Source organism: Argopecten irradians, chromosome 2 (assembly GCF_041381155.1).
Source record: "Argopecten irradians isolate NY chromosome 2, Ai_NY, whole genome shotgun sequence".
Lineage (NCBI taxonomy): Eukaryota > Metazoa > Mollusca > Bivalvia > Pectinida > Pectinidae > Argopecten > Argopecten irradians.
The window spans coordinates 21,518,151-21,538,647 of NC_091135.1; the positions used below are offsets into that span (position 1 = coordinate 21,518,151).

General features: G+C 34.8%; 1 protein-coding gene across 1 annotated transcript; it reads left to right on the forward strand.

Annotated features, from left to right (window-relative positions):
• Window positions 1-1,503: 1,503 nt before the first annotated feature.
• On the forward strand, window positions 1,504-11,648 carry LOC138316501 (chondroitin sulfate synthase 1-like). The gene is made up of 2 exons (XM_069258194.1): window positions 1,504-2,133; window positions 10,131-11,648. Exons 1-2 carry the CDS (start codon window positions 1,504-1,506, stop codon window positions 11,646-11,648), a joined length of 2,148 nt encoding a protein of 715 aa, XP_069114295.1.
• Window positions 11,649-20,497: the final 8,849 nt, after the last annotated feature.

The following is a 20,497-nucleotide window of genomic DNA, read 5'->3' on the forward strand; positions in this document are numbered from 1 at the left end:
AATTTTCTCCTTCAGTCTATATCCCTCTACGATTAATTTGCCCCTTTAAGTACAATTATGTACAATATATAACTATATCTTGGTCTCTGGAAGACGTTATTGTTATCCCATAAAAAGAAGAAAACTATTGTGCTTTATAGCAACGACATTGACTTCTTATCCAAATTGACCCAAGAAGATTGTCGACTATACCGCCATTTTGAAGAAAAATATATGAGGTGTGTCGAAGCGGAAGGTCCTTCGCTACAGCAGGAAGTGGTGGCGGATTTTGAGAAATTGTTAGAACGTGTCCATTTGTTTTGTAATAGCGATCGGAATTAATGACGGTGGGGAAATCGTAGTGGTCGAAAACGTTTAATATTTCTACAGTGCAATGTGGTTTGAAGTCAGCAGCTTTATCGGCGATAAAGGCAGAAATACAAAAATCACGAAAACGATACAACACGTGGGCTCAGTCAAACGGGAGACAGAAAATATTATCATACCTTATAAACATAAATTACAACACAGAATTTATGAACCAAACAATTCTTGTTTTTACGCCCTATGTATGTTTAGACGGGAAGTACTAAACAATTACTAATAACACTGTTAACATGTGAAATGAAATTATTGATCAAAACTTCACTTCATAGTTTGACCGTATGGGCTTATTGCAGATGTAAATATAATGACTTTTTCATTTTCAGCTCTTATTTGTATTTTTTATGGTGAATAAAATAAAATATTAAACGCTCTAAGAGATATGTGAGTATTAAAACTACGGTACATATAACTCTGCCTTGATGCAGCGCTCTTACTCCGGTCGTGGATGTACATCATAAAATAAAGTAATTTGCCCTGCTTCATAATTAATCTTTTATTTTTGAGTAATGAAATACAGCCTGTAATTCAGCATTTTCTTATTCAGGACATATTGCTTTAGCACCAAATAATTTATACGAAAACCGGACATGCTGAAAAGAATAGTGATTTGGACTTCCTGATTTTGATATATAAATTCAATTCATCTACGTGTGTATGTATTTTTAATCCGTTTGTGTAGACTCAATCTTTCCGACATAAAAAAACCCCAATGTGTAATAAAAGTTTCGTTATCACAGCTATGACCCCTGGCGATCTATACTGATACTGGGAAATTAACAAAAAGGCACCTATCAATGTATTAAATATAAATATAACAAAAAGTATTCGTTATATACTACGTGGATTAGGGCTGGCGAAGCATAACGAATGACCAATCCTCTTTCAGGGAACAGACAAATATAATAAGCTTGTCGGAGAATGGCTATCCGTATCAGGAAATTTGTAGGTACAGCATTGGGTTTGATATTGGGAGTATTGCTGTCATCATGGTGCCGCAGAATTTTTTTATTATCTTGTGATTCTAGTGGAACATGTTGCAAACCACATAGAAATCGTCATGTTGGTGTCGATGTTGAAAACATACAGAATGTGAATGGGCAGTTCATCGGATATGGTAACAGTCATTTGAATAATAACATGGAGAATTCTAAATTCCAAAGATTCAACATGTCAACTTACATCGCTAAAGAAGAAAACGCCTTCCTTCTAATCGGCGTTATGACAGCGAAGAAATATTTGGACACTCGAGCAGTGGCTGCTTTCCAAACGTGGGCCCAGACTTGTGTTGGTACATGTAAGGTGATATTTTTTTCCAGTGAAGATTCAACAACAAGCCACACAATCCCATTCGTAAGCTTATATGGAGTTGACGATGTATATCCCCCACAACAAAAATCATTTTTAATGTTAAAATATATGTATGACAATTATATTGACAATTTCGAATGGTTCATGCGCGCTGATGATGACATGTTTATCAAGACGGAAAGACTTGTAAAGTTTCTTAGATCTATTGACAGCTCAAAGTCACAGTATATAGGACAGGCCGGTACAGGCAGAAAAGATGAAGTTAGAAAATTACATTTAGGTAACCACGATAACTTTTGCATGGGAGGACCAGGTGTACTGCTTAGTCATGAAACCCTACGTCAAATGTCGACCCACGTCGACAGTTGTCTCCACAACCTCATGACCACCCATGAAGATGTTGAGTTGGGAAGATGCGTCAGAAAATACGTTGGAATACCATGCACCCAAGCGTTTGAGGTAATCTATGATAGTGTTACAAAATTTTCAATATTGACAATCACGCTTCATATTTCAAATTTATATGGTTGAAAGTACTAATACCGCGAGGTCTTCGCTAGGAGAGAAATAGGCATATCAAAAAACAGTAATTCTTTCTTCTTTAGTTTAGTTTAAATCAATTTTATTGCAACAAAAGACAAATGAATTGGACAAAATTTATAACAACTTACTGACGTTCTTTCTGAACAAATAAATATATAATTACAATGATATTTTGTCATATGTTAGCTTAATATGTCTATATATGTTTACTTTATATCTCAAAAACAAAACAGTTGAAGTTACAAATTAGGATATAGCTAAAGAGATAAAGGAGGGATTAGAGACACCAACGCATATTTTTGTTTGTTATAGAGGGTTTTGCTTGGAACGTGTGAGTGGTTATTCTTAACTAGTTGGCGTAAGTATAATCCTCGTATACACACACATAGCCTTTTGCTTTTCTAATGTTCAGTCGCATCCCGTGCCGCGTTTGCCTTTCACCATGATACTCCGGGTCCTTACGAATTCCTGTCTTTCGTACTTAGCCGACGAGATAAGATCAACCAGGCACACGCTCTTTATTGTTGGATAAATTTATGAAAAGAAATTAATATACATTTAATTATTAATTTACGAGATTGATGTAAAAGTGGGAAACGTTGGTGCTAAAGAGGAGCGGGGGGAGTTGCATGTTAAACGTTTAGAGTTAGAAATAAAAAGTTGGACAGATCTACATATTTGAATATTTAGATTGGCGTCTAGATTAGTATCTCCAAAAAGAAGGTATTCCACAGTGATTTCCTTGTACCAGTTAAGAGACAGGAGCATTAAGATACGGGACAGGTTGTGATTTTTACAGTATAGTAAGAAGTGGGAAGCAAGCATCTTCTGGGTAATGACCGCAGTCGCAATAGGAGTCGTCTCGAAGATGAGCTTTATAGAGGAGGTCGTAATGTAGAGGGCTGCAGCGATTTCGTAGTTGACATTGTAAAATGTTAGTTTTTCTAGGGCCATATTCGAGAAAGCATTTAATGTGAGGAAATATGGTGGTTTGAGGTCGAAGAAGAGTTTTGAATTGTTTGATAGAATCAGATGACTTTGTTTCTGTTGGTAGGTTGTACCAGGAGTTTGAAGTGCTTGGTATGAAGGATGATTTAGTGATTTGCAGTCTGTAGTGTTGCTTATTAAAGTTATTATTGTTTCTAAGATTGTAGTTGGAGAAGTTTAACAGAAGTGGTGTGAGAAGAGATTTAAGATATGAAGGGGCATTATTATGATAAATATTGTAAAACATTGATAATTTTCTTTCCTTACGTCTATCTGCTAATGGTTGTCATCCTAGCTCTCTGTAAATAATTTTTTTTTTCGAAAATATTATTAAACCGGTTATGATTCGGCCAGCGTCGTACTGCATGTTTTCTAATTCACTCGAGAGTAAATTAATTAATAAAATAATTACAATTATCTCATACTTCGCAGGCATATTCAAAAAGTGGTCTAATAAAAATAAGGAATATTTTTCTATGTTTTTTTTCTATTTAGGATGTATTTTAGTTTCCTTAGAGTTGCAATGTACTTGGTAGAATTTGTTAGTATGCGTTCAATGTGAGTGTTCCATGTACCGTTGTCGTTCATAATAACTCCTAGGTGTTTGTGATTTCTAACAATAGGTATAGGTGTGTTATTGAAAATAAATTGGGGGTTTGCAGGAATATGGGTTCTTTAAGGTGGTAGTTTCACATAACCCATTTTTTCGTAGTTCAATATTCTTAAGATTTGTTCTCAGTAAATATGTTGTTATGCATCTTCTGTACAGTTATGATTATCTACATTGACTTTCAAATTGATCATTTTTTTTAAATATTTTCTATACATGAAAAACATAAGCACCTATATTGCGAGATATAGGAAAGCCGAGATAACTAGCCATGCATTCTTTATTTATCTTTTACGTACATACTGACGGATACAAAACATGTGCTTTATCCGTCAACGTTAATTTGTCCCACATTTGATACAACTTATTCTTACTGGACCAAGAACTTGAACTTTTCGGTGAATGAAGCGTCATTCAGTCCCGCTAAAAAGTGACGTGACATTCACGGAAATGACGTTATTTTTACGAAAATCTCGTATGGCAATGCCGTCCTGTGTTCTTCTTTTTTTTTGTTTTCATGGCAAAAATATGTATTGTAAGGTATTTCTTTGATGGGTAACTATTGGTGTTTTTTTTTGAGATTTTTCATATTTTTTCAGTGATATTACACACTGAATATTATTACTGATATTGTTTGCGAATGCGCTTATATAATTCCCACGGTAGTAAGAAGTAGCACACTCTCATTCGGTAACGCGAATGAATCTTTTACTCAGCACCAAAGAAGCGACTCGCAATAACTAGCAATTTGATTTCTTCTTGAATGTCATAATGGTTGCAGGATAAAAAGAATATACCTTTAGTATTTGGTTTCCGTGTTAAGAGAGTTGTCGCATCTTTTGGATTTGATGTAAGAGTCGAATAATTGCCTTTGCCATTTCTACGATGTTCTGATGACAGGCGTTATGTGTGACTACGAACGGTGTATTGGGGTGGACTTGGTTTTCCTTAATTATAGGGTATGATTTTAGTCCGGTCAATACTGCTGTTTATTAATTCCATGGGATAATGCTGTTTTCTCAAGAAATATTGGAGGTCATTTAATCTATTTTCTCGTTTGCCATTGTCTATCACAATTGCACATATACGTCTGGGGAGGCAAGAACGTATATAAAGTTTTGTGTCAGCTGGATGACATGAACGAAGATATGAGTATTGTTGCCACTCCGTCGGCATGTAGTGAACATCCGTGATAATGAACTTTCCCTATTTTGGCACTAAAACGCTAGTTCTGTTTCGCTTTAAATTGAATGAATGGTTAGGTTTAGGTTAGGTTTAGGTTATTGTGAAATATTCCTAGTTCTGTTTTTAACTTTATCTGAATAATAAAGCAATCATCTTGATATCTTTTCCTACACAGTTTTACCTAGTTGACAAATGTCTCGCAATAGCTTGCCTTCAATTTGTCATATAGTTGTTCAAGATATTCCATCACCAAATTTGCGTATGTCGGAGCGACTTTAGTGCCCATAGCAGTCCCGCTGAATTGTAGATAATGTTTTCCATTTCAGCAAATAGAATGGTTTTGGAGAATAAAATTCAAAGATTCAACTATGAATTCCATTTTGAATTTTGGATCCAATGCAATTGAATGTTTGTTTGTCCAGGAGCGTATAGCTATAATACCAAGTTCGTGGAATATGCTTGTATATAAACTTGTCAGATCGAAACCCAATAGAATTGCCTCTTCATCAACTTCGGTTCGGAGTTGTGCGATGATAATTATGTCATCTCGTCTAAGCAACTTAATAGATATTATATTAAAACCATTTGTCAACATATGCCGAGTTACCTCAGAGATGACATGGATTTCATCGCACAACTCCCAACCGAAGTTGATTGGTAATTGTAAAGACAGAAGATTCATAACAACATATTTACATAATAGATCAAGTATAAAGAATATTGAACTACAGTAAATTTTCGAGGAATGTGAAACTACCACCATAAAGCAGTTCAGCATATATATTGACAATGACTTTAATGGAATGTAATGTATCACTACAATCTCCCGAACAGTACAAGTGATAACGAAAAAAGGAAACTATATTATAGAAAGGCAACTTAGTCTTTATTAAGGCTACCTAAAAGTTAGTCCGCTAAACCTGCCTATTATATATATACACCTGTAAACGTATATAAGACAAAACAAAATTAGTAGTTATGTAATGGAAGATATAGGCGACTTCTTAAACGTGTAACCTATTAATAAATGAAACTAATACAATACATATTAAAAAGTCAACAGGTTACATTAAAGTAATTGTTTTTAAAAGACAAGACCCAAATATATGCGGCCGATAAGTGTGTCTTTTTGTTTATTGATTAGAAGTATGATATGATAATCACCACGATAAATCGTGTTATAAAATCTAGTAATACATTAAAGTAATTTTCAATATTGACTTGAAGCATATACTGAACACTAAAATATCAGTTAACGTCAAATAAAAACGGGTAATATCTGATTTTAAATCGCCGAGGAGACCAAGCATTTTCTCTGGCGTTATGTGAACAACTATCTTATGTGGCCTAGGTCTCCATAGCTTGTTGTTAAATGTCCCCTTGGCCGACGAATCTATATAAAATTGCCATATTATCTCCGCCAAGTATGATGAACTTCTTTTACGTCATGAATACTAAACTATCAATATCAGTAAGCGTCAAACAAAAATATGGTATTATCTTATTTTAAATACCCAAGTTCATTCAATTTGTTTCAACAACAACTCAATTCATCATCCCATCAAAGTGATCAAAAGCAGGATTCAATCTTAAAGTGGTAAAGGTGGGTGAAATAATATATAATATATACATATCACCAGTACAACAATCAGATAAAACACAAATACTTTATACTCCATTTTACTTTATAAATACTGTCATTACCACCTTAATAAATGAGTTATACCACAAAGGTTCAATGGTGATTTATAGTGTTATTTGTGTTATTTTAAAGTTGTAGAGTCTATAACATGCTCTCCTTTTGTCATAAAAAAACCTTTTAAGTATTCTATATTTTTTTCTTCTATCTCTCTAGGTGTTAAACTATAATATAAGTAAATTCCATGTAAATACTTTAGTATGCAACACCGGAGGCTTCGATCTACTCCGATCTATACGACTATCCTCGATGTCGGTCATTATTAAACATGACCATGATAAAGGTTCTTTCAAAATGAATGATATTTCATCGAACATTTCCTCCTATCTCAATGGTACGTTAGTGCCGTAATGGATATTCATCATCAATGATATACATCCGTATACATACATAGTATGTTTTACAACTGCCATAGTTTTGATAGTGAAAATTGATGAAATAAAGTTTATTACAAAATATATTTTATGCTTTAAAGACTGTGTCATATGGGATTGGGTATCTTATCGGTGTACAGTTGAGAAAAAACCTTTGCCAGCTCCTGCTAGTCCTACATTTAGAAGTGCTAAATGATTCTTTTCATCTTTAATAAAAAAAAATTATGGACTAAGTATGTTTATAATCAAATCGACCAATGTTATTGTACCAATTACTATCGGTGGTCTTATGAAACATAGGACATAAAGACGCCCAAACTGAAGCATATTCTCATTAGAATTAAAAAGTCATATCTATATCTTCGATGCCAACACAACAAATATATTATTTATAAAATGCGAAATATGTTCAGTGCATATTTTTTGTTACGTTTTGTCTCAGATCCAATCAAAATAGCTTGTATGTTTTCAATGTTCGGTTTCAAAATGATCTAAGGGATGTGCTGATATTAATGTCTCTTTCAATTGTTAATCCTTAATACCTTTTCTATTGATATTCGTATATATATAAGTAAAAAAGAACCATGTCCATGTGATGGTTTCCATATCATTCACAATATCTTTATGTACCATGTCATGACGTAATCTTACTATGACGTCATGTTTTACAAATAAAAGAATTCAAACCCCTGAAGACCGGCATGAGCCGAGAACTTTTATCATGAACGTTTGTCGTTTCAACACAAGACGAACAAGCAAATCTCCTTCATTCTCTTTGCTGACGGCAGAGGGACCATCGAGTTATAGGCTTAGTTTCCCTTAGCTAACTATTTTTAGTGTATTTGTGCATAAATATAAAGTTAAAACATTATACCATGGTCTTATATGACTAGTTTTTCAAATTGATATGTTTTAGTATGATTTTTGAAAGCATGAAAATAAGTTGTTTTTCCTGGTTTGTCCAAAACCTGACATTTATAACCGACAGTGCATTTTCTTTTATCGGTGTATAAGTAAACATAATTTTATTATCGTACTGCATCTAAATATTTAGGAGTGTATTTAAAAATCCCAGGAGGCATACAGAGGTACATGTACATCTGCCGATCGTAAAAAATGACGAAGTTGCCAAGCTCTCTAATATCACATAAATATATATATATTTCTGGTATGGGGCAATGTATACAACGAGTGGACTAATCCCTGTGTGCCTGAGGGGTGCCATGACAGGAGCGATTTGATTATATTGCTATAATCGACTATGAAAGTTTTACATTTTTATTGCTATTTTTTGTATGTTTGTTTATTTGATTATTTTAACGTCCTTTTAACAGCCATTGTCTTTAAGGATGGCCTCCCGTGTATGCAGTGCGTATATCGTGTGTGTGAAGTGCGAGGTGCGTGTTTTGGGAGACTACGCTATGTTTTGTATTTATATTTATTTACATATATGGTTATTGAAAAACATGACACTGTTGTGCCTAATTTTATGTCAGATAAATGTTGTATAAACCGTAGGAGCAAAACAGGTAATCTTGGAGAGCGAATTTAAGAAAATGTAACAGACAAATGGACGGATAAATAAATATTGCATGCAATACCCCTGTTTCGGTGAAAGCTGGGGTAATTAAAAGTTAAAAACTTTGTAAATGTCTTATATTGATTCAAAAGACTGTCCAAAGTGTTTCTATAACATCACTATTACCATTATCATGTCATTAATAGTTTCCATTTTTAGCTCTAGAAGAGAGGGGATTCATGGAATCACTTTGGCGTCAGCGTTCGAAATCCCAGGTTAAGGTTTTGGTGCAAGTGTTGTCATACTGCTATCCGTCACAATTGGTATTAATTTCTACAATCATTTTGTAATTGTTGTGATAGGTATGAAAAATCATTTAAAGAGCAAAATGCTGGATTTTGAAAATTTCAAGAGGCTCAATGGACCGGAAAGTTATGTTATGTAATGATATTGCTATATTTTGTAATACTGGTAAATTACAAAGAACCTTATTAAATCAACTAATCCATGCTTTATTTGTGATTGTAAATCCAACTATGATTAATTTTTTAAAGATAACAAATTCTCAAAAACGAACACGTTTTAAATGTTTTAAACTTGCTATACTCCGTACACATTCCCTGCTATACTCCGTACACATGTTATTTTGAAATGGCAATACTCCGTACACAAGACTAAATTAAGTATTGAAAACGGCATTTATAGTACAAATCATGTTGTTATATCGGTCTAATTACAATATTATAGCAATTATACAATAAAGATCATCCAGGCCGAATATTTGCAATAAAATGAAAATATTTTCAGATTTCAACATCTCACCGAAAGTACACGACATGTACACCATACATATTGTCAAATAATTTTATAGTGACTCCTTCAATTTATAAAGTGTATACCTTTAACGAATCTAGAATAGTTTGTGAAACACCTAAACCAGGAAATGACAAGCAATATTAATTTTATATAGCTAAAAACATTAATTTAATTATCGGTGTTTTGTGCTGTCGCTTCGAGTGTAGCTATTTCCGGTGTACCGATGATAGACGGTGGGGGTATAACCTCCAATGTGGATTATTGGAAATATTTATATTATTTTCCGTACTATTTAAACACTCCTTATTTTACCAATCATTTGCATTAACCAATAATTACAGACCTATTAAATATACATAATGATGATCAATTTATTGCGGTATACTTGCTTGATATGGTTAAAATACTAAATCCCAAGAGACGGACCCTTAGGTTTTTCAATGTCGGGAGACCTTGACGATTGAGCTATACACAAATGTGTATTGAGAATAGTAGGTTTTCAGTCCGCACCAGTTTATTCTCATCAGAAACTTGCAGCAGCGTGAGTTTTGGTTTTTAAAGTTTCAATGTCTTAGCTGTGTCATCAATACAATGAAGATGTTTTTCCAATGAAGCTCTAAGGATGGCTATTGATGATAAATGTTATTTCCAATGCGTATGTCTATTTGATATATATCGTACATCAATTGGTTGGTTTTAATATGAATGTTGTTTTGTTTGTAGATGAATCAGTTGTTTTATCATAATTACCAAGAACCAAATGGATCTTTCGAAACATCTTTAAAGAACAAGGCTGTAGACGTTGCATTGACACTTCACCCTGTAAAGGATCCTAAACAACAGTACCGAATCGCAAACTATCTTCATTTCCTTCATATAGAGGATCTCCGCCAAAAGGAAATCAATCTGCAAAGGGAGATAACTTATGTCGACCAGACGTTACGTAACGGAGAAAGTGTTATCAACAAACAAAGAATAATGCCTTCGTTGCTTCATTTTTCACCGAAATCTGTCGACGAAATTCTTTCGTGGGAATTTTTCTCCAAGAGTCTCTTTTCTCACAGAGAATCTAACCCTAGAAGTATTTTAAAAACTCATATGAATGTCAAATTAGAGGATATTATTGTTCAGACGCTTAAAATAACGCATCAAACAGCATGCCGGAAAAGCTTGAAAAAGGACTGTCTATTGTACGGTTACTACCGACTAAGTCCATTATACGGAGCGGATTATATACTTAATTTACTGCCTTTACGTAGACAAATATATATACAACAAAGATTCAGTGGTCTAGAACTGATTGAGGATCCATTCACAGCACAACATCGATCGTATGAATCAGAACTAGAATCGTCTTTTCTCTACAAAAGCTTGTCAGATGCCAGCAGTAATTATGAAATTCTGTCTTCAAGAGATAAAATGACAGAGACAATACATTTCTTATTGCCTTTGTCAGGCCGTCTTCAAATATTCATGAGATTTTTGGACAATTATGAGAAAGTCTGTCTCTTGACCAAAGAGTGCTGTCGGTTACATATTGTTCTATTTAGACAAGAAACAGAGAAAATTGATATTGATGACCATATTAAACTAATCGGGAAGTACCAAAACCAATATGGAGGATATTATGTGGACTTGACCTTAGCAGACGGTCCTTTCGATCGCGCCAAAGCGTTGGACATTGGAGCAGCCCAATGTGTGGATGATTCTTTACTATTCGTTATTGATGTGGATATTCTGTTTAGTCGTGAGACGTTGTTGAGAATTCGTCTAAATACAAAAAGAGGAGTTCAAGTGTACTACCCTATAGTGTTCAGTCAGTTCGACCCCGCCCTGATATGCAATCAAACGCACCAGCCATGTGAAGTAAATAAGAGAGACTTCTCTTCGGACATGGGGTACTGGTGTAGCTTTGGCTTCGGTATGGTAGGTGTATATAAAAGTGATCTTTCTGCCGTTGGAGGGTTCAACACTTCTATCCGGGGGTGGGGAATGGAAGATGTTGATCTCTACTCTCATTTTTGTGACAGTAATTTAACAGTATTTCGGACGATAGACCCAGATTTAGTTCATATTTTCCATCCTGTCATATGTGACAGCAAACTCAACAAAAGGCAGTACAGGATGTGTCTTGGGTCTCGAGCACAAACCTTTGCTTCCGTGAACAAACTAGCAAACATCGTTTACAAACAAATTTTCAAAAGAAAGCAACCAAAAGAGGGCATTGAGCTGTTACCTTAGAAAATACATCATCGTCTCCTACTCCATAGTATTTAAAGTGCTATCCTATCGGTTCTGCTGTGTACATGATATGTGTTTGTATTCATGCAATTATTATGGCTTTGAATGATATTATTTTTATGATGATTAAACCAATTATTTTTTTGTATATTATCAGCTTGGGATATCAATTTACAAGACACAATATACAATTCATGCATTACTATATAGGTATATTGTACTGTACGTTCATTACTTATATATGATATAAATGTCTGATTACTGCCAGTTTTTACAATTATTTTATTTCAGATTTTCATTCAATGCGGTATACTGATACAGTAAATCACCTCCTATATTTGACACATACATACAACAACGTATAACACTTTGATATTATGTATTGAATGAATATATAGAATCATACAGGTTCCACTGTATATGGTTTTCTACACTCGACTTCAATGCAGGATACTGGCAAGTTGAACTGGAAAGCGAGGATCGTCTTAAAACTGCCTTCTCGACTCGAACTGGATTATATGAATTCCAGGTGATGCCATTCGGATTTAGTCTGCCCCAGCTACATTCGAACGGGTAATGGAGACTGTGTTGACCGGACTTCAATGGCAGATCTTCCTCATCTATTTGGATAATGCGATTGTGGAAGGAAAAGATTTTGATGATATGCTACTAAATGTACAAACTATGTTTGAGAAACTATCTGTTGCAGGGCTGAAATTAAAGAGCCGGAAATGCCAACTATTTGGGAAGGAGGTAGTCTATCTTGGACACGTGATATCCGAGAAAGGTATAGCCACTGATGATGACAAAGTGAAAATTGTAGAGCAAATTGTATTCCATAGAATTCCAAAGAAGTGAGATCATTTTTGTTTTTTGCGGATATTACAGAAGGTTTGTCAGAAACTTCTCACAGATTGCGAGCTGTCTACACAGACTGACTGAGAAAGGCAGGTCATTTGAGTGGACTGAAGCCTATCAGGAGGCATTTACTACCCTAAAGTATCACTTGATTAATGTCCCCATACTGGCTCATCCAGATTTTAAGCAGCCTTTCATCTTGGACTCCGATGCAAGCGACAAATCCATCGGTGCAGTTCTTTCACACATAGATGGAAATGAGAGATCAGATGCTTATGCAGGTCGCACGCTGACCAAAGCAGAACGAAGTTACTGTGTAACAAGACAAGAGTTGTTGGCAGCCGTAAGTTCAACTTATTATGCATGAAATAAACAAAAATATGGATAATGTGGTTTTCTTTGGTGTTTTAAAAAAGGCGATCTGAAAATCTGTTACCATGACGTTGTATAATCATCTCTTAGGTATGTACACTTCTTAAACACAGTAAAATATGCAGTTTTAGAAAGGAAATTAAAGTGATATTTACATTCACTTATAAGTGAAAATAACATTTAGGTGATTTCACTCAACTAATCATGTCATAGCATTTTATGATTATGACGCCATGTCTGGTGTGACGTTATTGACATAAATTACACATCATAAGTTTGCTATTAACAGTGACCTGTAAACAGTAATCGACCAAATGTCTACAGGGATATATTATCTTACCACTGATAACCATGTGTCATCCCCACCTACCAGTCCATCCGGGGAGTTATTTCCATGCAATGTTTAGTATCTTAGCCTTACACGTTTTGCTTTGTTTTTCAGACCTCTGTAGTAACCATGCGGTTTTTTTCGAAGTGCATCACGACTCTTGTCATTATGTAAGTACTTGTAGTCTTTTCTCGTCATTATGTAAGCAATATTGGTCCTTTTTAGTCTTGATATAGAAAATACATGGGAAGTATCTTACAATTTATTTTGGGGGTTTGTTATAGTTTATTTTGGTGTGAGACTTGGGAAAGTTGAGATGATGAGACTTTGCAATGTTTACCAAATATTGACATTCTGATTGATATTGATCGCTTTTATTAGCAACATGTTGGACTCCTCCAAGGTCAAGAAATTTGTGTAGGTCTGATTGTTTAATGTGTTTCTTTTATAAGAGAGAAAGAAAGTAAATTTAACATAGTCCACAGTGTTAAAATTTTGTGATGTTTTATAAAAGCAGCTGAATATTAGTTAGCTATTGTGTTCTATAATTAAAGTCTAGGTTCTCATATAGCTGTACATGTATTTCAAATTAATATTTTGAACATAAATTTCAATTTGAATTTCTAAATTCCTATCAATGTTATGAAGGATATATTACTTGTTAATAAACATTTTTACTTTTGAAATTTATAACTTACCTGTCAATCAGGGCCCGGGTCAAAATTTTATCCTGGGCTTAATCTTATATACACTGTACAGGGGCCATTTTGAAGGTTGTTCCTATGAGCCTTTGTCAATTACTTTTAAAAGTGACATCTGACATATCCCAGGAATTGTGTTTGATTACTCATATTTAATTTTTTTCAGATTCTGCCTTTTTACATTGACTTGGGTTATAATGGATTACCGTTATGGCAGAATTACTACCTTGGGTGACGGTCCATCGTCTCAAGACGTCACCTCGTCGTCCAAATCCTTCCGCGTTCCTTAGAGAACCTTTTCCGGAAAGAACATTGTATTCCTAAAAGTCCACAAGGTCGGGGGTTCTACCCTGATGAATATGTTCTACCGACATACTAACTCTAATCATCTTAATCTTGTGGTTCCAATATACAACGGGCGATCACTGGAACTACCTGGGCTTCAATATCACTCTTCATACTCCAAATATAGTCCCCCGTCCTCGCGGTGATGAGTATAATATTTTATGCATCTACACACTTACAAGTAACAACTCAACAACTTAAACCAAAAGGCCAATGTGGAGTATGTCTCACAATACTCCGGAATCCTGCTTGAAGGATAAGACAATACACACTATCGGTAAACTGACACAATCTGAGTACACGTACTTCCTTCAGCAAGAAAAATGTTCAAGCCTGGATTCCTAACACGTGAGAAATTCTATGTCACGTGATCTAGGACTGCCAATCTCTCGCTTTGATGATAAAGTATCTTACAATATTTTATAGGAAATATGACCATTAATTATGTAATGCTGATGAAACCCTTTCACGGAAGCCGTCATATTAATGAGAAGATACTTATCTTAATCTCTGGAAAACGTTATTTTAATCCCACACAACGTTAATCATGAAAAGGAGACAGTTATCGTGCTCTTTGATAACGACATTGACTTTTTATCCAAATGGAATTACGCTGATTTTGAACTATACCACCATTTTAAAGAAATGTATATGATACGGGCTGAAGCGGAAAGACCTTCGTTACAGCAGAGAATTTGTTAGACCGTGTCCATTTGATCTGTAATAGCGGTCGGAATTAATGACGGTGGAGAAATCGGAGTGGTCAAAATCTTATAAAGTTGTATGGTATGTGACTTGCTGTATTTTTGGCATAGAAAAAAGTGTTCTACATATTTTCTTAGCCTTTCTAAGTTTTAAATTTTCCATATTTACCGACTAAATTCGTATTCGCAAAGTAATTAAACTTAAAAATTGAATTTAAATATTGATTCCGAACTGTTCCGATCCGTGCGTGTATAGCCGATGTTGGCGCGATCGGTTTTCCGATTTTACCCGAACGTTTGACAAATGGCGTTGACTTTGGAGGTTCTTTTAAAAATTCCGATATTTCATACGATATTTACCACTTTGTCAATAGCATATTGGTGCTGTTATTTATAAAAATTCTTAGATCAATTAACAGCTCAAAGCCACAGTATACAGAACAGGCCGGCACAGTCAGGAAAGATACTTGCGGTAGCTTTTGCATGGGAGGACCAGGTTTACTGCTTAGTCATGAAACCCTACGTCAAATGTCGTCCATCATCGACAGTTGGCTCCAAAACCTCAAGAGGATTTATGAGCGTTTGAGGTATTATATGATAGGGTTACAAAAGTTTCAGTATAGACAAACACGGTTTATAATAAAAATTGATTTGGTTAAAAGTCTTCGTCAGGAGACATCCCAGAAAAAGTATTTCTTTCTTCTTTAAGGTGGTAATCTCACATAACTCAATTTTTCTGTAGTTCAATATTCTTTAGACTTGTTCTTAGTTAATGTGTTGTTATGCATCTTGTGTAATAGTTTTTTTAAAATAGACTTTTAAATTTGTCATATTTTAATATATGTTTTTATAATGAAAAACCACCATTCGTCTGAGAAAAATCCGCCACGTAAATCGAAATCATAAGCAAACTTTTCTTTATGTATATATCGTTTAATTGATGTGATATATATCAATTCTTTTCAAGAAAACATGCTTCGCTTGTTGTCATTATTAAATTTTGGAAGTAATGAGGTAAAATAATGCGTGTAAATTACTTAAGATATTTTCACATAAATAAAACTAAGTTCAATTACTATAGAAAAATAATGGGAGGAAAAATCACATGATTGCTTTTATTCTTCAACTTTTTACATATATGGATTATTGGAAACGTAAATATCTTGACTATTGGAATACCTCTTATTTGACCAATCATATGCACTTATTACTTACCAATAAAATCATGGTACAGGTAACATAATAAAAAATAGATTGTGATATACTCGATATGGTAAAGATGCAACATTCCCAGAGTCGGAGGACTAGTTTTACAATGTCGGGATGCCTTAACGATTCAGCTATATACCACTGTGAGTTAAATGTTGATTTTAAGATTTTCGGGATCATAATTTTTGGTATCATTACAGTGATGATGATTTTGCACTGAAGTTACAGGGATGGCGATTGACGCTAAATGTCACTTACAATACGAATGCTTGTTTGTTAGATACTTCAATTGGTTGGTTTTAATATGAATGTTTTTGGTTTGTAGATGATGCAGTTGTTTTATCATGTTGTTTTATCATAATTTCAAAGAACCAAATGGTTCTTTGGAGACAACTTTAAAGGACAAGGCTGTAGACGTTGCATTGACACTTCACCCTGTAAAGGATCCTAAACAACAGTACCGAATCGCAAACTATCTTCATTTCCTTTATATAGAGGATCTTCGTCAAAAAGAGATCAATCTGCAAAGGGAGATAACTTATGTCGACCAGACGTTACGTAACGGAGAAAGTATGATTAACAAACAAGGAACGATACCTTCGTTGCTTCATTATTCACCGAAATCTGTCGATGAAATTCTTTCTTGGGAATTTATCTCCAAGAGTCTTATTTCTCACAGGAAATTTAATCCCGGACATGTTTTAAAAACTCAAATGAAATTAAAATTAGCGAATATTATTGTTCAGACGCAGGGAATAACGCATCAAACAGCATGCCGGAAAATCCCGACAAACGACTGTCTATTGTACGGTTACCATCGACTAAGTCCGTTATACGGGCGGGTTGTGCACTTAATGTATTGCCTCTTCGTAGATTTATATATACACAAAAAAGATTCAGTGGTCTAGAACTGATTGAGGATCCATTCACAGCACACAAACGTTCATATGAATCAAAATTGGAATTACCTTTTGTCTACAAAAACTTAGGTTCCAGCAGTGCCTATGAAAATTTGTCTACAAAAGATAAAATAACAGAAACAATACATTTTTTTATTGCCTTTATCAAGCCGTCTTCAAATATTAATGAGATTTTTGGACAATAATGAGAAAGCCTGACTCTTGACCAAAGAATGCTGTCGGTTGCATATTGTTTTATTTAAACAAGAAACAGAGAATAGTGATATTAATGACCGGGGATGGGGAATGGAGGAGGATGATCTTAACAGTTTTTCGGACGATAGACCGAGATTTAGTTCAAGTATTCCATCCCATCATATGTGACACGAAACTAAACATTACTCGGTATGAGATGTGTCTGGAGTCTCGAACACAGACATTTGCGTCCTAGAACAAACTAGCGAATATCGTTTATGAACAAAAAGGAGTTTTCGAAAGAAAGCAACCAGAAGGGGGCGTGGAGCAGTTAACTTAGAAAGTACCATATCGTCGTGTCTTACTCCAAAGCAATTCAATACATGTTATCTCATGCTATGTGTTTGTATCCATGCAATTATTATTATTGCTTTGAAAATATTTTCTTTATAATTCTATAATTATACTTCTATATCGTGGGACAGCAATTTGCATTACATTATACAATCCATGCATACCTGTAATATAGGGATATTATTGTACATTGTTCACTCAGACATGGTATAAATGTCTTATTACTTCCCAGTGCATTATGTGTTAGTTGTCTTTTTATACGTGATTTTCTCTCAATATACAAATACATTCAAAAGACTCTCAAACACATACACACATACAAGAAATAACCTCCTATATCAGACACATGCATCCAACAACACTAATAGATGTATTTTATAAATAGAATCATATACCTGATGTATTCTAATATCCACACTTCTAGTCTACATAATTGTACATAAAAGAGCAAAGTACACGTAGCGGGAAATGGACTTTGAAGTTTGGAAAAGAAAAAAAAATCAAATATATGGCACTGAATAGGCCTATTGAGGAAACGATCGGAATAGTTTGTTAGTTTGATTAATTAACGTCCTATTAACAGCTATGTAACAGCTATGGTCATGTAAGGACGGCCTCCCATGTATGCGGTGTGTTGCGTGTATGTTGTGCGAGGTGCGTGTTTTGAGAGACTGCGGTATATTCATGTTATGTCTTCTTAAATCACACTAGTAGAACTTGAGGAGAAGTTCCTCAATATGTATTTTCAAGGTTGTGGCTTGAAAATAAAAAAAACCAATATTATCAGAACGGTATTGTATTATAAACGACTTTTAAAAGAATGTAGAAGAAAGTTTATCAAACACATATCAAGAATTTGTTCAGATGTAACATGTCAGCACAAACTTCTTCTCTGATCCGAAATCCAAGATAGCCCCGACAACCGCCATCTTGAAACCACATTTTGAACTTCTTCTCACGTTCTACCATTGCAATTTAGCTGAGACTTATCTGAAATGATCCAGATATGACCCTCACCAAGTGTTGTTATTTTTTGGTTTTTTGATTGGGGGGGGCGGCGTTCAGGCCCATTGGGCATCCTGTAATCAATATGTTCCATCTTTAGTATATTCTTCATTTTAAAACCATACTTACATGGCGACGCTCAGAACGACACACGAGACGTTATAGGAGAATTATGATCTCATAAAATCCCTTATTGTTTGGAAAGGTTATATAGTGTCAGTTCAGAGCAAATGGAAATATACGTATACTATATATACTATATAGAGGTTACCCAACGAGTGGTTGTTGGATATGGAATTTTTTCACATGAGTGAGTTATTTTTTAAAAGTTACATTTAAAAGACATGAGCTTAAGCGCGTGTCTTTTATAACTTTAAAAAAATAACTGACGAGTGTTAAATAAATTCCAAATCCAATAACTCTGAGTTGTGTGAACTATTTCTACCGCAATGATATCATATACAATGAAGCCAAAATAAGATAACGCTATTTGCCGACATGCTAATAGGGTGAAATGATACATGTATCATCATAAGCAAATAGACACTCATTGATATTCAAAAATCTTAATATCTTAAAGAATTTATTAATAACAAATAGTCTTAATTATGAACAACTATGCATTCCTACTCATCGAACGTCTTTTTGAATCTAGATTGCTATAGGTACTTCAACAATAAACTAATCGTTGTCGACATGCTTACGGCAAAGTGACATCTACTTACCGCCAAATAATCATCAAATCGTTGTTACGAAGTTAAAGCCCGGACCAGGTGCGTGAATTCTACCAAAATCACCACCAGCGTCCTTGTACAGCAACATATATATACCACAAGACAAACAAAAGACAGTTAGAAATTTTGAGTCGATCACTTATGCTACGAATGGGAAAACTCAAAGGCGGTTTGTTCTGCAAGCAGCAATCGGCGTACGCCAACATAACGTCATTCGATTATCGATAACGTGACAATTTGTGACATAACAATGAGAAAAAGTAGTTAGGGTCAAAGTTTAAAATCTCAACCAATCAAAAGACCGGAAGGTGTTATTCCACTAGTGGAATATCAATACATTTTCTCCCATACTTGACATGGTTATCCCGCGGTTGCTAGGGAAAAGATAACTCAGTCTTTTATCGGGGTACGCAAAAGACAGCTCATACGCGCTAAACAATGACGTAACGTCATTAATACATGCTGTCGATGACGTCACTAATTTTGGCGCGTTGCGACGTTCCTAGGATGGCCGCGCTTTTGAAATGAACGTGGCTCTGTCAGGTGGACAGGGATATATCAACCTCCGTGAAAGATTTTGGCTGTCAACCCTCGGCAAGCCTCGGGTTGACCAGCAAAAATCTTTCACTCGGGTTGAGATATCCCTGTTCACCTGACAGGCCTATGTAAGATTCTATTATTGTAACACCCACTACATTTGTACAACGGCCTGAGAGTGGAATAAAACTATGAATTTATGTTAATTATTTTTTTAATAAGATGATGATGAGTGTAGTTTTAACGGTAAGTTAATAATCTTTGCGACTCTACAGAATTATCAATCTCGTTTTACATTCCCATTTTAAATATTAAAAGCTGTTTTGGAAAGGTAATGGTCCTTTAAAACATGTTGGTTAGTGAATGTTCAAAGTCCAGTATCTTCTTGCAGCGCGATCCGTAAAAGTCAGCCACCACTATTCGTCTGGTCAAAATAACTGAGCATTCGTTCTATATTCATTTACAACTCGACTGGAAATTAAATTAAACATGGCAGAAGGGTAGAAATAAACGCATGAACGATTCTATCGGTGCTTTCCGGTTCGCAGCACACACTAAATGTGTGCGTTGTTGACCGTCTATTCATACACACTTTCTTATCTGTCAAA

What these genes read in the sequence shown, in the direction of transcription:
- LOC138316501 (XM_069258194.1), top strand. Translation starts at nt 1,504, where the DNA reads ATGGAGAATTCTAAATTCCAAAGATTCAACATGTCAACTTACATCGCT. An exon ending in CATGCACCCAAGCGTTTGAG is followed by an intron (nt 2,134 to 10,130) that starts GTAATCTATGAT and finishes TTTTGTTTGTAG; the next exon opens with ATGAATCAGTTGTTTTATCA.